Below are 19,068 nucleotides of genomic sequence, written 5' to 3'. Positions count from 1 at the left end.
GGTCATAAATTCAGGACATTCTGGCAGCTAGCTAAAGGTGCTGAACTTGAACTAGTTAATACTAACGTTGAATTTTTTAGTTAGAGTAATTTTGGGGAAAAATCATGCTATTATTTATCTTATAATATGTTTGAAAGTGGATGACTAAATGCTTTGAGAATAATTAATATGCAATCACTGGTGTTACTAAGTTTAATTTTCTCATATTTAGAAAACTCAGGATACATGGATCACATTAGAATAAACTGTGTGAAATAAAGTCATGACAATTTTTATAAATTATTACATTTCGACTGTTTAAATTGAAGCAACACATGTAGAAGTATAATGCCATGGTTAAGAGGATCAATCTGGATCTAAACACCCTAAGTCTAAACCTCAACTCTGTCACTTACTGACAAAAACCATGCAAGTCATTTAGTTATGCCTCAATTTTCTCAGCCATGAAACAGGGATATAATAACAGGCTCATGGAGTTATTGTATTCAAATTAAGTGTTTAGAACAGTAGCTGGCATATAATAACTACTCAGTAAATGTCAACTAAGTATCATCACAAACACCACTGTCATCAATCATCATCATCAAAGGACTGATGCCAGTCTGAGAACTGGATAGCACTGCCATTAACATAAAATAGATGCTTTTTATTTAAACGAGAATATTTAACTAAACATGTTGTTAAAATATCAAAATCCCCTGAAAAAAAACAAGCAGATAAGGAGTTACTTCTAAGTGAATCAGCAAGCACAGTCAAAAGATGTCTGGCAAAGAAATGTTTATGAAAATTAGCCTTTCCCAGAAATAAAAATTAGTTTACATATGAATTTCAGGACTGCAATGCTGAGTAAATTAGGGTACATTAGAAAAGTAGATTTTTCAACAGACTGCACACATAATTTTAAATTCTGTGACTATACAACACAAATGTGTGTTAAAGACCAAAGTCAGCAAGTTATCAATTATTTGAAGAACTATACATGATAATGAAACCCCACCAATCTCCAATTAGTAGATTCCAATATATGTTACATTTTAAATTTCTCTTAAAATATTTAACTCCATATGCTGAAAAACATAGTGAATGAAAATTGTGTTTTGGTTTTATACATGAATTTCTTTTCCATTCTTCATTTTAATTCTTCTATTTGCACAGATATCTGAGCTGAAAGATTATGTCATTGTTTTTAAAAATTATTCCAGCAAAGGTTTAAAAACACCCCTTCTGATAAGAGCTTCACAAACACACAAATAATACAGGTAATGAACCAAGACTATTTTGGAGATATTACAATGCTGTCTGAATGCTAAAAATTTATTTTTATTGGTATTATTATCTTTGTAAAAATTGTTTACTTTTTATTTTAAAAATAATTCATTCATTCATTCATTCATTCATTCATTTTTTGGTAAGTTCTATGCCCAATGTGGGGCTTGAACTCATGACCCTGAGATCAAGAGTCACATGTTCTAATGACTAAGGCAGCCTGGCACCTCTATAAAAATTTTTTAGACAAATATTATTTACTTTCATGTTAGAAAATATAGTAAAAATCTGTAAGAAACGAAGTGAAAATTATTCTTAATCCTACAATTTTAAATCTCTATGAATGTATATGCGTAGCAGTATTCTACACACACACACACTTTTTTTTTCTCATTCTACTCCTCTGGAGGTAAGCCAACACTAAATGTTTGATGGATATAACAGATAGGTATGTACATGAAAATTGGTATATTTCAACTAGAAATATTTCAGTTATGTAAGTTTTAACATTAGTGGAAGTAAAAATATGAAAAATCAGTAAGTTTTACAATAATAGTCTAATAAGCAGCTAATTAAGTGACATATAATTTAAAGTAAACTCACAGTAAAGCAGCTGCTCTTGAAATCCATATTTTGAAATGAGAGAATTCACTGCTGTAGGCCTTTAAGAAAAGAAAGAAAAAGAACTTCTTACTCATTATACAGTTACACATATTTATGAATTAAAAAAATAACTAGGATAACGAGTTTATGAATAACACCAATTAATATAAATATTTTTAATGTTTATTTATTTTTGAGAGAGAGAGACAAGAGGATGAGCAGGGGAGAGGCAGAGAGAGAGGGAGACACAGAATCCAAAGCAGGCTTCAGTTTCCAAGCTGTCAGCACCGAGCCTGACGCAGGGCTTGAACTCATGAACCATGAAATCATGACCTAAGCTGAAGTCAGACGCTTAGCCAACTGAGCCACCCAGGCACCCCGATTAATATGAAAGACAAAAATAACACCACATTTTACATCCTTAATCAGAATTACACTACTGAAGTTCCAGGGGGAACTGATCTGTCTCCATAATTCAGGATCAATTTACTTTCTTACCAACTTTCCACCTCTGATTTAGTGATACTTGATCTGCCTTTACTTTGTTTTCTTCATTCTATTCTTTCTCTCTGGGAGGCTCTTTCCCCACCTGGGAATAGTCAAGTGAATGTTACAGGATTCTGCTTTTGAAGAAAAATGAAATCTTGTATGTAATGAAAGGAATTTGGAATGAAATACTCCTAGATTAGGTGGATGACTAGGAGGGATCCACTTAAAATGATCCTTTTTGCTTGTCACTATTTTCTATAATGACTACATATGTCTTTTTAAAGAAAAAAAAAACATTTAATGAGGTATAATTTATGTATCATAAATCCCATCAATTTTACACAATTAAATCATTTTAAGAAATTTATAAAGTTGAGGAACAATCACTAATAGTTCTCGAGTCTTAAAATGTTTCCATCACCCAAAAAGTTTCATTATAGATATCTGTAGTTAATTCCTGCTTTCACCCCTAGCCTTAGAGAAACTGATCTGCTTTTGGCCTCTAAAAATTTGCCTTTGTAGAAATTTCACATAGATGGAATCTATATGTGGTCTTTTATGTCTGGTTTCTTTCACTGAGCATGGTTTTGAGGTTTGTACATTATGGAGCATGAATCAGTATTCATTCCTTTTTAATGATGAGTAGCATTCCACTGTATGGAGATACCACATTTTGTTTATCCATCCATCAGTTGATGGACATTTGGATTATTTCCAGTTTGGGGCTATTATGAATAATGCCACTATGAACGTTTGTGTTCATGTCTTTGTGTGGACATATCTGTTCATTTCTTTTGGGTAGGTCCCTGTGAGTCCTTTTCTTTTATAGTAATTACCTTTTAAATAAGGGAAAATATAAAGAAAATGACCTAGACTTTCTTTTTCTGACTTTATATATTTTCCCTGTTTAAGTCAATTATGCCTGTGTTCTGGTTTGGGTTTAGTCTATGTTTTTATTTTTATGCATATAATTAAGAGACTTTTAAGTTATTCCAAGTAACTCAATCATCTATTGTTGATTATTCAAGATGTTATAAATTTTCTCTATGACAAACTGGGAGAGCAAAAACATTTGTCTGAATATTGAATTGATATTTAAAACCCCTATGTTTGGGAGTTTTTGACTAAATCATTATTTTTACCAAATTCTTATGTAGGCTAATTTGTTTTTCATTAAATTGCTTTACCCTACTTTTTCAGCTAAATTATCTAGAATCCCTAAACCAATTAGGTCCATTTAGGTGCTCAGTGAAGTTTGCTCTCCTCTGTTTATAATCATTACAACTTTCTCATGTTTTGTTTTTTTGTGTGTCTTCTGTTCCCTTCCACCTGAACACATCCCTACAAAAATGTAGAGGGCTCCTGGAAGGACTTTATCTTAAAATTTCTGGGCTCATAACATATTGTGGGTGTTCAGTAAATGTTTAATCAAATTTCACATAATTGCTAGCTTTTTTTTGTACACTAAAACTTAGCTGTTGAATTTCTATTTCAATTTGGAATACAATGTAGTTTGGTATACCTACATATCTCGCTCTTATAATTATTTCCTACTCTTCTTTCTGGCTATCTATAACAACAACAAAAACCTTTTTTAAATCAGAGATGGAGATGTTTTCTCTGAAGTTAGACCAGGAAAGTGGGGTAGTTCCTTATATTTGGGAGACAAATATGACAATATGGTACCTTAAGTGGAACTATCTGGAAGCCACAGAGCCTAGCAACATCTTTTAAGGCTCAGAATTTATTTTTCTCTCATGGTTTGATAATGCCTCTACACAGAGAAACTCAGGGCTAGTACGAGTCAGAAAAAATATTATTTGCTGAACCTGATGATAACTACACTCACCACAATACTTAGCCAAAGAAAAAAGATAAATGTTTGTCAATAAGAAAATATAATTTTAGTATTTTTAAAAATGTTTAGTTATTTATTTGAGAGAGAAAGAGAGCATGCACATGCACACAAGCAGGGGAGGGGCGGGGGGGGAGAGAGGGAGAGGGAGAGGGAGAGGGAGAGGGAGAGAGAGAGAGAGAGAGAGAGAGAGAGAGAGAATGCATCCCAAGGAGGCTCTGTGTTGTCAGCATAGCCCCCTCCCCCAGCGTGGGTCTTGATCTCACAAATCACAAGGTCATGACCCTGAGCTGAAATCAAGAGTCAGACGCTTAACCAACTGAGCTACCCAGGTGTCCCTATATTTTTAATTTTTTAATTTTCTGACCAAGTAATATATATAAAGAGCACAAAAGTTACAAAACTGAAGCCCCCTCCATTTTTATCACTCAGCTACCCAGTTCTTTTCCCAGAAACAACTACTGTTACCAGTTTCTTGTGTTAGGAGGGTGATTTGGTGCAAGCTGTCATAGCCTGTATGGAGAAAGGAGAGCATCCACATAAGGAAGAGAGGTGTAGCAGCAGTGGGAGCTCAATCACATAAAGGGGAATTAATTAAATAAGTAAACATATCTGACCCTTGAACAATGTGGATTTGATCTGCATGGGTCCATCTTATACGTGATTTTATATACACACACACACACATATATATGACAGTACTATAAGTGTATTTTCTCTTATGATTTTCTTAATATTTTGTTTTCTCTAGCTTACTTCACCATAAGAATATGGTATATAATACATAAAACATACAAAAGATGCATTACTCAACTATTTGTCATTGCATTGGTACGGTTTCTGGTAAACAGTAGGCTGTTAATAGTTAAGCTTGGGGGGGGGGTCAAAAGTTATTTGCAGATTTTCAACTGCAATGTGGGTGGGGGGTAGATGCCCCTAATGTCTGCATTGTTCAAGGATCGACTGTATATTAAGAATAATGGGAGCTACATTTTTCATGGTCAAAGAAGGGAGTTGCAAATATGGAAAAGGAGACAACTAGAACAAAACTAATGGAGGTTTGGAAGGGAACTGGGAGTATCAGTGTGAACTCATGGTTTTTGATAAACATATAGATATAGAGAGGGGTGTATACACATGTGCATGTGCATCCCTTAACTTGTCTGCTGAGAGGGCTTGGGAGTAGTAACAAACAAACAGCAATAAGCAATTTAGTGTCCAGATCTCGGTCTGTAAATAGTACACTAAAAAGACCTAGGGTTCTTTGGGGAAATGGCTGATTCCAGGGATGGGACAAGGAAAATATGAACTGAGCCTAGAACTTTTTGTTGTACCAGAAAGAAATGCTCCAAGAATGATGGAGACATATTAAAGGACACAGAGTGCAGCCTGAAGCATGGGCCAATAGCTAAATCAGAGCCCATTAAAAAATATCTAAGTAATGATAATTATAAATTTTAATCCAATGAATAAAACAGGGAGCCAGGAGTCCATAGTGATTTATAGAAATAAACTGAAAGTTTGATAAAAAAGAGGATAACTTACATGATCTCAAACTGCCCTCCCCAAAAATACTTAATTATAAGGGAAAAACAAGTATTTTTATGAAAAGCCTAACAGATATCTGCTTATTAAGAAGTTATAATGTACATCATCAGTAACTACAAAATCTAGACTGTTTACCACCTGATAGGATTCAATGACAAGAACACACAATTACTTCAGTTATACTCCTGTCAAAGATGCATAACCTGAATATCAGAATGAAAAAATAGCAAACAAAACTGAACATTTTACAAAATAAGTGGCCTGTGGTCTTCAAATTGTCAAGGTCACCAAAGTTAAAAAAAAAGACCAAGTAAGTGTTCCAGATTGAAGGTGACTAAGGAGACATGACAATCAAATGCAATGTGTGATTCTGAACTGGATCCTTCACTATAAAGGCTATTATCGGAAAACTGGTAAAACATGAATGAGATCCAAGGAGTGGATGGTAGTAATGTACCAATATCAATATTTTGATGTTTGTATTACAGTTATGCGATTGTACAGGACAATGCCCTTATTTTAGGACACACAGACTAGAGTATTTGTGGTGTTGGGACACTCTGTCAGGAACTTCCTGTCAAACAGGACAGAAAAAAAAGGTTCTCTTGTAACTTTTCTGTAATTGTGAGATGATTTAAAAAAAAAAAAATGGTTGCATTAAATTGCAAGCTCTGTCCTCTAACCTAGTCTTTTATACCAGTGCCTTAAATGTATTAAGTACTCAAAAAATGCTGTGATTTGCTGAATGACAAAAATAAATCACTGTGACTGCCATGTAACAAAAAATGTGCTGGAAGGTAATGAGAGAAGAAGGGAGACTGATTAGAAAGCTACTAAAATAGTCCAGTTAAAAAATGGACTAAAGTGGGGGGAATGGTCATAAATAGGGAAAGTATATAAATATTTAGAATACAGAATTCAAAAACCTTTGTGTTCTGAAAAAGGGGGCGATGAAAAAAGGATGATGTAAAGGAGGACTCCCAGGATTGTGGGAAAACCAACTGATAATAACATTTACTAGTAAAATGGAAACAAAAGTGGAAGAATACATTCAGGTGGTGTGGGGTGGGGTAGCTCAGTGATAGTGAGTTATTTTAAATATGCTGAATTAGAGGGACTTCTAAAATATTTCAATACAGATGTAGGGTGGGTAATAGAAGTCTGAAATTTAAAAGAAAGGTAGGGCACCTGGGTGGCTCAGTAGGTTAAGCATCCAACTCTTGATTTTGACTCAGGTCATGATCTCATGGCTAGTGAGTTCAAGCCCAATGCTACTCTGATAGTGCAGAGCCTGCTTGGGATTCTGTCTCTCCCTTTCTCTCTGCCCCTCCCACACACAGATACTCTCTCTCTCTCTCTCAAAATAAATAAATAACTTAAAAACAGAAAGGTAAAGTCACCTAGGAAGACAGTAATGGACTAAGAAGAAAACATGGCCTGAAACAAAACTTTAAAGGGTTTTGAAAGAGACAGAAAAACGTGCCATATAAGGCACAACCAAAGGAGTAAGAAGAAAGCAGTAAAGTGCAGTATTAAAACAACAACAACAAAAGGAATGACAACATTTCAAGAAAGAAAGAAGGAAGAGGTAACTGGAATTAAATGGTGCTGCAAAGTCAAGTAAAACAAGGGCAGAAAGTATCCACTAGAGTTCATGACATTGACATTATTGCTTTGTAAGTTGGTAGAAGCCAGATGGACGAGTTGAGAAGTGACAGAAGAAAATCGAGATAGTAAATGTAGACATCAACTCTTGAGAAGGTTCACTTTATGGAAACAAACAAAACAAGATGGTAGATGGAGTAGAATACGGGGTTGAGAGAGGTTTGACTGTTTTAAAATGGGAGAAATCTGGACATACTTAAATACTGATGGGATCCAAAAACCACTGAGGTAAAGTTAATGACACCGGAGAGAGGAGATAATTAAGAATGTAGGTTTTCTTAATTCTATATTAGAGTGTCACTCAGGCTCCAAACATTTCAGAAATTCTCACTTTAGAAAAGTTAAAGTGATTTTGAAATTAACACTGTTATTCATTTGAATTGTAGAATGTTAAATATTTAGTAAAAAGGGTTCTAAAATCATCTAGCCCCATCTGAGGCTCGAAGGACTTACTTATGTGACTGACTTATCTGCTGCAGCTCACATGGTTATTATGCAATAGAATGAGGACTTCTTACTTTAAACCGCAAGCTCTTTCCTTATCCCAGGATGAGTCTATATACTGATTTGGGTATTCTGCAGACCTGCATCTGGGGTCATGAGGATGATTAAGGTAGGGAGTGGGAGGAGATGTGGGTTGAAGAGAGTTTGGCTACATTCTGGGGCTCTGGAATCTTCACTCCCAGAAGCTACCTACCCTTCTATATGTCTAAAATCCTAGAGTCCTGAATGAAATTTTAATAAAAAAAAAAAAAAAAGAAAAAGAAAAAAAGAAAAGAAAAAAACCTGATAGAACAGAAAAAGCAAACCATGATCAATGAAATATAAAAACATACATAATTTATTATTATTATTATTTACTTTGAAAAAGAGAACATGAGCAGGGAAGGGGCAGAGAGAGAGAGAGAGAGAGAGAGAGAGAATCCGAAGCAGGTTCCATGCTGTCAGCACAGAGCCCACCGTGGGGCTCAAACTCATGAACCATGAGATCATGATCTGAGCTGAAGTCAAAACTTGGATGCTTAAACCAACTAAGCCACCCGGGTGCCCCAAAATACACATACTTTAAAACAGGCTTACCGGGTAATAGCACTGAACAGTCCACGGATGCGTGCTTTATGTCGAGCTACAAAAGCTTCAGTAAATATTACTCCTCTGTTATCAAGATCAATGTGTCCATTAATAATTTTACCTAGTCGCTGTGTTAGTGCCTGAGGGTAAAATGCGAATTTTTATTAATTTGAAAGAACAAAATTCTAAATATACATTTGTATAGCCTTATTAAAGGTACAATGCATGCTGTTGTTGTATTAACCACATGATTGAGAAATTTCAACAAGCACAAATTTATAGGATGTATAAGCTAAAATGAAGATTTAGGATCTAGGAAACTTCAAAATCTCACAGCCGGGCAAAGAACCGAATGAGTCAAATAGATATGTTAAAAGGCTTAGCTACATGGTAAGAAGGGCTTTTTCTAATGTAAAATAAAATTGAATGATTAACCAATTTTTCTAGATATAGGCAGCCTGAAACATAGACAGTAAGACATATACATGGGTCTTGAAGACTCTATCTGGAGCTTCAAACACTGAGTAAAATAAATGTTATTCCAAGATGCTGAAACCTAGGGAAACGTAATAACTAAAAAGTTACCTTCTTGGACGCAATTATCAGTAAGTTACTTGTGCCCAGAGATCTATACTAGCAGACATGATTTCCTGGTAACCCCAAGAGAGTATTTCTCCATAGCTACATTATGACTGGGGTCAGGTACATCTGAAATAAGTCTGGACATATTTCACATCCCAAGATAAGTTAAAACTACTCAAGGCAGCCTGGCTGATAGTTTTCTGGTATAAAAAAATGCATTTCAAACCATTTCTTAATGACTTTTTAGAATACTGCCTGTAATATTCAGAAAAACTAGAACTGAAAAATGTTAAGAAACCATATGTATTTCCAAAATGTGTCAACAGCACCGTTTTATATGAAATCATTTGGGGCTGTTCTGATATCTTTAAACAGTGTTCTAAAAATTTATTTTTTGACTTTCTGTGATCAACATATATATATGCTCACTTAAAATAGAACTTAGGCTCCTGATATGCTCTGTAAAACAGATCTGTATTCAAATTGTATTTTAGATGCAATTATAGGAAGTCACTCTCTTAAAATAGGTTAGTAAATATGTTTGTATTATAAATTAATCTCATGCAATTATGGTTTGGTAAATTTTTGTAAGTTGGATTTTCTTAAAGAGATATATACCTAAAAAGAGATTTGGCTTTTCCCTTATTTATTCCAGTAAATACAAAACAAAACCATCATTTATTGAGTACCTCCATTGTGCCAGACATCTCACTGATACACCATATATATAACCTTATTGAAGTCTATGAAAAGGACAATTATTCCCATTTTAAAGATATGGAAATTCAAGTACAAAAGAGGTGAAATAATTTTCCTAACATTGAGTAACTAAACAGTGGCATAAGCAGAATAAAATCAAAGTCTGTTTAACTCCAAAGCACATGCACTTTCCAGTATACAAAATGAATGTCTATAATTCTAAAATGGCAAACTATTTTAAGAACAAAGAAATAATCATTTCTAAATGGTCTGTCTCATCAGAGCCATCAATGTATTGGAAGCATCCCCAAAATATACAACTACATCAATAAACACTTGCAAAAAGTTAATGCTACAAAAGTCTAGTTTTTTTCTTCCAATTAAAATTCTTTATTTACCTGAAAAGACACTAAGCTCTTAAGAAAAAGTACCTGTGTCAGAAAGTTTCCAGGAAGATCATAGGTCTTACATAGTTCTGATATGGTGACCTGACCACTTTCTTGCAATTTATCATTTACCTCTTCTGCTAACCGATCCAAATAGTTGCTAATAGTTAAAGAAAAAAAAATTACAATTATTTTCCTCTTTTATGTGCAATAAGGTATGCTCACAAAATAATGAATAGGGTATGTTTAGGTAAACATAAGTCATTATTCATATTCTGAAAATTATTTTTCTTATCAATGTAATTAATGTAAGGTTAACCAAATGATAAATGCTGGGATTTTTTTAACTATGTAAATTCTGCATTTTTCATTAATATTTTTGGAACAAATCTGCTTTCGGAATTAAGATCATAGAGTAAAGATTGTAAGAATTATGTTTATGCTGCTTTAATAGAAAAAAAATCAAAGTTTTTATTATTCCCAAGTACTCCATACAATTAAGCACTTACTTTTTTTTCTTTGAGAAAGAGAAAGAAAGTGAGTGGGAGAGGGATAGAGGGAGAGGCAGAGAGAGAATCTTAAGCAGGTTCCATGCTCAGCACGGAGCTGAGGCAAGGCTCAAATTCATGACCTTGATATTGTGACCTGAGCCAAAAATGAAGAGTGGGACGCTTAACCGACTGAGCCACCCTGGTGCCCCAAGCACTTACAATTTAAATATAATGATCCTAAAAATGAAAATCAGCACTTGAGTTCTAAATAAAATGCCAAACTGGTCACAATTGTTCTAAATTTAAACACTATGGAAAAAAAAAAAAAAAAAAAAGAAACATAAAAAAGTGCTCCTAAATATTGTACTTACTCATCTATCAGTTGTCCCAGAACTAGCTGAACATGCTTTTCTGATTTTACAATGTCACCAATTCTACTTTCAATATGAGTCAGATCCACATTAATTACCTGGAAAAAAAATAAAATTCTATTAGTGATAAGTTCATATTGTTTCTTAAGTTTGAAACTATATATTAGAACATTTTTTTCTATGACTTTTATTTTTATTTTTTTAGTTTATTTATTTTAAGAGATAGTGTGAGGGGGATAGGGGCAAAGAGAGGGAGAGAGAGAATTCCAAGCAGGCTCTGCACTGTCTGCACAGAGCCTGACGTGGGGCTCGAACCCATGATTGGTGAGGTCATGACCTGAGCTGAAACCAAGAATCGACAGAGCCACCCAAGTGCCCCAACCTATCTTTTTAAAAACTTACTTTCTCTTAGATGAATTTCAAATTAATTTGAAATACTGTCAAAAGTCTCAGTCAAATAAAAATGAGAGGTTTATTGCTTATTTACTTTCATTTCTGAACAACTACATTTTCACTTGTTAGCAAAGTTTGCATTAAGAAACTGTACTGTCATACAATAGGCAGGATTTGCACAAGATTTTCCAGCTTCTTGGATATAGTGTAACTTGTTGATGACATGTGCTCTTATATTTTATAAAAATATCTTCTTCTTTTTAAAATATTTCTTTACTCCCTCCATATACTAAAGTAAACATGAACATTATTTTTCTCCCTAAATACTTAAACCCTGTTACAATGAAAAATCATAACTATGAGTTTACTCGGTAAAGAATAAGCAAATAACTAAGAAAGAAGAACTTATTAAATCAATTCAATATGTCAGAACTTATTAATTAAATATATTAGTGTGGGATATAAAACTATTTCTTCACAGATACACAAAATAAGATACCAGTATTAGTGAATTCTTAAGTCATAGTATCAAAAAATTGAGAAAGGAAAAAAATTTATAAATTAAAAATGTACCTGTTGTAGATCAACAATGTTTACTCGACCTTTAAAGAAAAGACATTCATTGACTTTAATTCATGTGTAAGTATACACCAGACAAAAACTGTAAATTTCAATAGATTTACATCTTGGACAGTTGAAGGCCCCCTTCTTGAAAGCACATAAAGCTACAATAATTACCGTTTTCAAATGCAAACCATTAGCTGAATACATCCTCATGGCTGAAGGCACAGGCAATAATTTATTTTTGAAGTTTCATTTGTCACATTAGGCCAATAACGAACATCAATTGATTGATACACAATTTGGCCAGATCTATGGATTTAAGATGGACTTCCCTGGCAGAATTTATCTATTGTACCAAAGTGATACTGACAATTAAATTCAGATGAACTCATTTAAAAAATTTTTGGAATGAGTAGATTTCCATGTATTGGCAAAAGAAGTCTGTCAAGTATTCCAAATTATAGCTAATATTTTCTTAGCAATATGGAGGAAGATGAACCAACACCAAGGGTATATCTGATAACATCTAATGAAGAGCTGTTTTCATAGTTGCTTATATTTTAATCAAAGTGTTCAAATTTGCTCAGTAGTTCAAATTAAAAAAAAGAAAAAAAAACTTTTTCATATGCTTATAATTGCATTTCCCATGATATACAGGTATAGCACCATATCGTTTCCTAATCTGCAAATACTTAAAGGTAAGTTTTTTTTTTAAAAAGTGGCAGTATAGCTCTGATTTTCAACAATTTATAATCCTTCAAAATCTCTGTTCTCATTTCATAATTACCACCTGATAATAGACAGCTAAGTACCCTCCCCTGCGTCATGCAATAAATTCATGAACTGTGAATAGGAACAGTTGATTAATTCACACACAGAACACATAACTCAAAATAATAAAAGATGCTATTTTGTAAAGTGACGATATTTGACTTCATTTAAATTATATGATCATCTTTACCTGAAGCTATTAAAAACATTAACGCTGATTTCCATATTAACAATTGAGAAGAGTGTCCCACATCCTTCAAATAATTTATTAGTTATGTTTTATAAGTTTTTTCCCTCTTCCAAATAACCAGAAGAAAAAAAACTAAGGAATTACTTACCTCCTCGGACATGTAGCTCATCTCTCATTTCTTTACTAATTTGGGCTGGAGTAATATATTCCTTCCCATCAAGTGTGTGAACTACATCTAGCTGTTTCTGAGCAATCAATTTATTCACAATCTCAATGCAGTTCCGCTCTGACAACCTGAGGAAAACAAGAAGTTTTAAAATGCACTTGATACATTTGGTGCTTAACAAACTTAACAATTTATGAACTTTTAAAAAAAGTTTGGGTAAAGAGTCACTAAGATTTACATTACAAAATCTGTACCTTTGATTAGTATAACCATACTGATTCAATGTGTTAAAACACACACACACACACACACGCACACACACCTCTTGGGAGTAAGCAGGTTTACATAAACTTAAATCATGTACCTAACTGGTACAAACCATTCTATTACAGAATTTCAAGTCTGCTCTCTCCTACAGGCCTGCTTGTACCCTTCAAATCTGAATAGAAAAGTTAGCACATATAATTTAGGTAGCACATATAAATTAGGTAGCCCTACTTTTACTTCAATTCCCAGTTTAAGTTCAGTAAAAAAACCAAAACCAAACAAACCGGAATTTTCTTTAAGTGTATAATTGCCTACTACTATTGGTCTGTAGGCAGGGGATATGGCCTAGGAAAACCATGACTACAACTGTTATCCAAGCTCTTAAGTATGTGCCCTAGTTTGTCCTCAGTACTACAAAATACAGTATTAAGGGATTAAGGTCTTCAAGCCCCATTGGGAACAAAAACATCGAAGTAAGAGATAGTCAATGGATAAAAAAGGATTCTATCAACATTGTTTATGTGTTCTGTAATATTAAAAAGCAGAGTTAGGGTGCCCAGGACACAATCCCGCCAAGGTTGGTGGGTTTGCAAGAAATGTCAGTGTCCGGGAGTTCTTAAAAATGACGGATGGGACCATGGGTCTGGCCTGGCACACTCTCCTGGTGGACAAAAAAGGCAAAATGTTTAAAGGGTCAACACGGCATTTACAAAGTACTGCATTTTGTTGTTGCCTCTCCCTTCCAGCTTATTCTAGGTCAGGAAGTGCATACTAATCAATGATGCCATAGGGGGTTGGGTAAATAAGGATCTGAGGGACACTCTTAAGACAGTGAGAAATCAACAGCTTCAGCCATCAAGAGGGCGGGGCGCGGCAGCACTTGGCTGGGGCATGGCTGGGGGCGGGGGATGGTCCGGGGCGTAGTAGCTTTCGGGTTTCAAAGCTGGGAACTATACTTGGAACTGCAATCCAGGCTCGGGGAGGAAGGTGAGGGCGAAATCGGTGACACGGCCTGGGAAGGTGCGGGGTCCAGAGCCAGGGATCTGCGGCCTCAGATCTCGGCGTGACTACCCAGGGGCTATTTTGGATTCTGCAACGAAAAGGGAGGGTCAGGCACCTCTGTGTGGCCTCGGCGAACTGCGCCCGCTGAAAGTCAGCCGCCAACCGCCTGATCTCCTCCCAGGCGTCCGCCATCCCGGCCCTACTCGCAGAGGTTCCGAAGAACTGCCGACACGTCAGCCTAAAGGAAGCGGGAGCCGAGGCGGAACGGGCCGCGCGGAGGGACAAGAGACTCCTCCCCCGACGCAGATACCGAACGCGCGCGCCCCGCTCCGGCAGGGACGGGCCGGAACAGCCTCAGCCCCGCCCACCTCACGTGGCGGGGAGCGTCCTGCTTGTTGTGAGGCGGAAGGGCCTTGTTTGGGAGCCAGGTGGCTAGGTTCCTGGAATATGGCAGGCGGGATGCAGGGGGGCTCAAGTTAGTAAAGTGTTACTTTAGGTTTTTGTATTGTCAATAGTGTTTAAGAGCAGTGTTGATCAAATTAACTACTTTTATTTTTCTTGTGCCCTTCATTTGTTTTTGGGGGAGGAAAGGGGAGGAGATGTGCCTGTGCCTGCGATTAGTATCTCTTCTTCGCTGGCTATTAAGGAGCAGTCCGTAGTGAATTATGTTAATTTTTATATGGACACAGAGCAATTGTACCTTTTGGGTGACAAATGGGAGACAGTACTGAAGGTAGGTACTCTATTTTTTTGCACAAAGATGACTAATTTGGGTACCGTTAAAGATTGGGAATTGCTTTCCTGTTATTCTAGATTTAGAATGTCATTCTTTCCCGTTTCTCCTATAGGGAATATTGGCTCTATCAAGTAATGAAATAGGAACATATGATAATATGCATATATAGCTACCGATGAAACGGAGGAAGCAAAGGGCACCTTTATTTTGCTTTACTCTGCATTGAAATCAGTAAAAGGTGGGTATTTACTCTGAAGTAATTTACTCTGAAGTACTCATTCTCTGTCAGATACCATGGATTACATTGGTTGGTAAGGCAGATATGATCTTGCCATAAACAACTTATAAGTCTAATGAAGCAGATTTTTTTTAGTACTTAATATAAACTATAAAAAGTAGAACAATAGGGAAAATATAGCATACCATGTGATCACTTGGCATCCAAACTTGTTACTTACTATATAGGACTCTGTCAGCCTGGAGTCTACTTTTTGGCAGCATCAGCTGCTGCACACCACATGTGGATTGTGGCCTAGACACACCAAACCCTTTCAGTATGTTTTCTGGAATGCCTGTCCTATTCCTCACTGCACCATGCCCCCATTTATTTTGTAACTTATTTTTCCATGATGTCCCAGATTAAATAAAACTCTTCAATGAAGCCTTTTTTTAAATTCCTACAATTATTGTAGGAATTATATATATGGTGTCTAGTAGCTAAATGCTATTATTGTCTCTAATAGCAAGCAAAACTACATTGCAATTTTTACTTACTACGTCTCTAAGTCTGAGCTCCTCGGTGCTCCTTAGCATTAGTATGACATCGGGTACATAGTACCCTGGTATACTCCGTATAGGTTAAATGAACAAGTCAGTGTAACTGTTTTGGTGCAGCATTTTACTTTGGTATAGTAATAACATTTACATTTACTCCTAAAAAGCAATAATTCCTAAAAAAAGGAATAATTACTGATTGTATTTTTTAGATCCTAGACTAAAATGGTAGCCACTAGCAAGATGAAGCTATTTAAAGTAAAGTTAATTAAAATTAAATAAAATTATACCAACAATGAACAAGTGGAATTTGAAATTGAAAACACAATACAACTAGCATGCCCAAAATTACATTGGCACCCCCAAAAATGAAATACTTAGGCATAAATTTAGCAAAATATGTACAAGATCTATATGAAGAAAATGACAAACTTTGATGAGTGAAATCAAAGAAGAACTAAATAAATGGAAAGGTATTCCATGTTCATGGATAGGAAAACTCCAGGAAATCTTATATTTTCAAGATGTCAGTTCTCTTCAACTTGATCTATGATTCAATACAATCCCAATCAATTTCCCAACAAATTGTTGGGTGGATATTAACAGTCTTATTGTGAAGTTTATATAAAGAAGTAAAATAGCTAGAATAGCCAGCACAATATGGAAGAACAAAGTTGGAGGACTGACATTACTGGACTTTAAGACTTACTATGAAACTACACTAATCAAGATAATGTGGTATTTGTCAAAGAATAGACAAATACATCAATGGAATAGAATAGAGAGTCCAGAGATAGACCAATATAAATATAGTCAATTAATTTTTGAGAAAGGAACAAAAGAAATACAATGGAGAAAATACAATCTTTTTGACAAATGTTACTGGAATAATTGGATAGTCACACACACACACACACACACACACACACACAAATGACTATAGATGCAAAACTTAAAGCCTTCATAAAAATTACATTTGGAGTGGGGTGCCTGCGTGGCTCAGTGGGTTGACTGTCCAACTTGTGATTTCAGCTCAGGTCATGATCTGAGGGTCATGGGATTGAGCCCCGCATCAGGCTCTGCACTGAGCACAGAGCCTGCTTGAAATCCTATCTCTCTCCCTCTGCTCCTCTCCCCTGCTTGTGTTTGCACTCTCTCTCTCAAAAAGAAAATTACATTTGGATCATAGATCTAAAAGTAAAATGCTACTATAAAGCCCATAGAGATAACAGGAGAAAATTTAGATGACTTTGGATATATCACTGACTTTACAGATACAATACCAAAGGCACGAAGCATGAAAGCAAGAACTGATAAGCTGGACTTGATTAAAATTAAGAACTGCTCTGCTAAAGTCAAAGTCAAGAGAATGGAAGACAAGATATAAACTGGGAGAAAATCTTTACAAAAGACATTTCTGATAAAGGACTGCTATCAAAATATACGAAGAAGTCTTAAAACTCAAAAGTAAGAAAACAAGGAGCCCAATTAAAAAATGGGCCAAAGACCTTAACAGGCATCTCACCAAAGAAGATGTATAGATGGCAGAGCCACCTATAAAAGGATGCTCTGTATCATGTCATCAAAGAAACACAAATTGAAATAAGATATCACTACACAACTATCAGAATGACCAAAATATGGAATATTGACAATACCAAATGCTGATGAGGATGTGAAGCAATAGGAACTCATATTTGTTGCTAGTGGGAATGCAAAAAGGTACAACCACTTTGAAAGTTTGGTGCTTTCTTACAAAATATAAAAATACTCTTACTCTACAATTGAACACTTGCACTCCTTAGTATTTATCCAAAGAAGTTGAAAACTTATGTCCACATAAAAACCTACACACAGGTATTTAAGGCATCATTATTCATAATTGCCAAAACTTGGAAGCAGCTAAGATTTCCTTCAGTAGGTGAATGGATAAATGAACTATGATACATCCAGGCAATGGAATATTATTCAGCACTAAAATGAAATGGGCTATCAAGTCCTGAAAAGACATGGAGGAACCTTAGGTGCATACTGCTAAATAAAAGAAGCCAATCTGAAAAGGCTACATACTGTGTGATTCCAACTATATGACATTATGAAAAGGCAAGACTATAAAGACAGTAAAAAGACCATTGATTGTCAGGGGTTGGGGAAGGTGGAGGGATGAATAGGCAGAGCCTGGAGGATTTTTAGGGCAGGGAAAACACTACGATATTATAATGATGGATGTGTGTTGTTATCATACATTTGTCCACCCCAATAGGATGTAGGACACCAAGAGTGAGCCCTAATGTAAACAATTAACTTTGAGTTATTATGATGTATTAATGTAAGTTCATCATTTATAACAAATGTTCCACTTTGGTGAGGGGATTTTGATAGTGGAGAGGCTACATATGTGTGGGTGCAGAGAATCTAGGGGACATCTTTATACCTTCCTTGCAATTTTCTTATGAACCTAAAACTGCCCTTAAAAAACAGTTTAAAACTTTAAATAAAATATAAAAGTTAGTCCTTCATTCACAATAGCCACTTTTCAAATGTGCAATAGCCATATGTGGCTCATGGCTATCTTATGGAACAGTATAGAAAACCATTTTCATCTTCAACAAGAGCTCTATTGGACAGTCCTGGTTTCAATCTTTGATAAAGGCACACATTTGTTCACTCTGAAATCATGAGACTCAAAACAACTATCTGCACCTAACAACTATACCTTAACTGCAGTGTCAGTTATTTTGAGTGGGGAATAAGAATGAAAGGGGACTATTTCAATGTTGGCTAACATCATGATAAAGAGTAGAGGAGCTTTAAGTAATCTAATGTATGAATAGGATAATGGTAAACAGTACAAGTGGCTACTGAATAAGAGATGAGAGATTCCTCTTAAGAACAAACTGTATGTAGAATTGGAAAATAAAGCTTCATTTCTCTAAAAAAACCTTTCTAACAGCTTGTGTCTACAGACTTACGTCAAATTTTTGACACGTATATTATGTGGGAAGGACTCATGGTCCTTCACTACACTAGGTACATGATTGTGTACGGATGCTACACTAGGTACATGATTGAGAAACCATCCTCAGATTCATTTTAAATTCAAAGGCTAATAAAATATTCTAACATTTGTAATATGGATTGATGGTTTCTTTGATGATATGAGATGTGATCCTGTAAAA

At 35.3% G+C, this 19,068-nt stretch overlaps 1 protein-coding gene and 1 long non-coding RNA gene across 2 annotated transcripts in view; one reads left to right on the top strand and one right to left on the bottom strand.

The window, feature by feature from the left end:
- UFL1 (UFM1 specific ligase 1) overlaps window positions 1–14,636 on the bottom strand; it is a 33,242-nt gene extending 18,606 nt beyond the window's left edge. Inside the window, exons 1-7 of the mRNA XM_042939383.1 lie at window positions 14,495–14,636; window positions 13,093–13,238; window positions 11,993–12,021; window positions 11,027–11,124; window positions 10,210–10,324; window positions 8,507–8,637; window positions 1,870–1,928 (exon numbers count right to left, since the gene is read on the bottom strand). Of these exons, the coding sequence (XP_042795317.1) occupies window positions 1,870–1,928; window positions 8,507–8,637; window positions 10,210–10,324; window positions 11,027–11,124; window positions 11,993–12,021; window positions 13,093–13,238; window positions 14,495–14,571 (655 nt within the window). The 5' untranslated portion in view covers window positions 14,572–14,636. The remainder of the gene's footprint in view (window positions 1–1,869; window positions 1,929–8,506; window positions 8,638–10,209; window positions 10,325–11,026; window positions 11,125–11,992; window positions 12,022–13,092; window positions 13,239–14,494) is intronic.
- Window positions 14,637–14,817: 181 nt separating this feature from the next.
- Window positions 14,818–17,400, top strand: LOC122219108. The gene is made up of 3 exons (XR_006202265.1): window positions 14,818–15,112; window positions 15,228–15,353; window positions 17,164–17,400. It is a non-coding gene; the product is annotated as an uncharacterized LOC122219108 (long non-coding RNA).
- The last annotated feature ends 1,668 nt before the right edge of the window (window positions 17,401–19,068 follow it).

The sequence above is a fragment of the Panthera leo genome, chromosome B2 (assembly GCF_018350215.1).
Source record: "Panthera leo isolate Ple1 chromosome B2, P.leo_Ple1_pat1.1, whole genome shotgun sequence".
Lineage (NCBI taxonomy): Eukaryota > Metazoa > Chordata > Mammalia > Carnivora > Felidae > Panthera > Panthera leo.
Note: the sequence above shows the minus strand (reverse complement) of the source record. Positions and strands in the feature narration are given on the sequence as shown.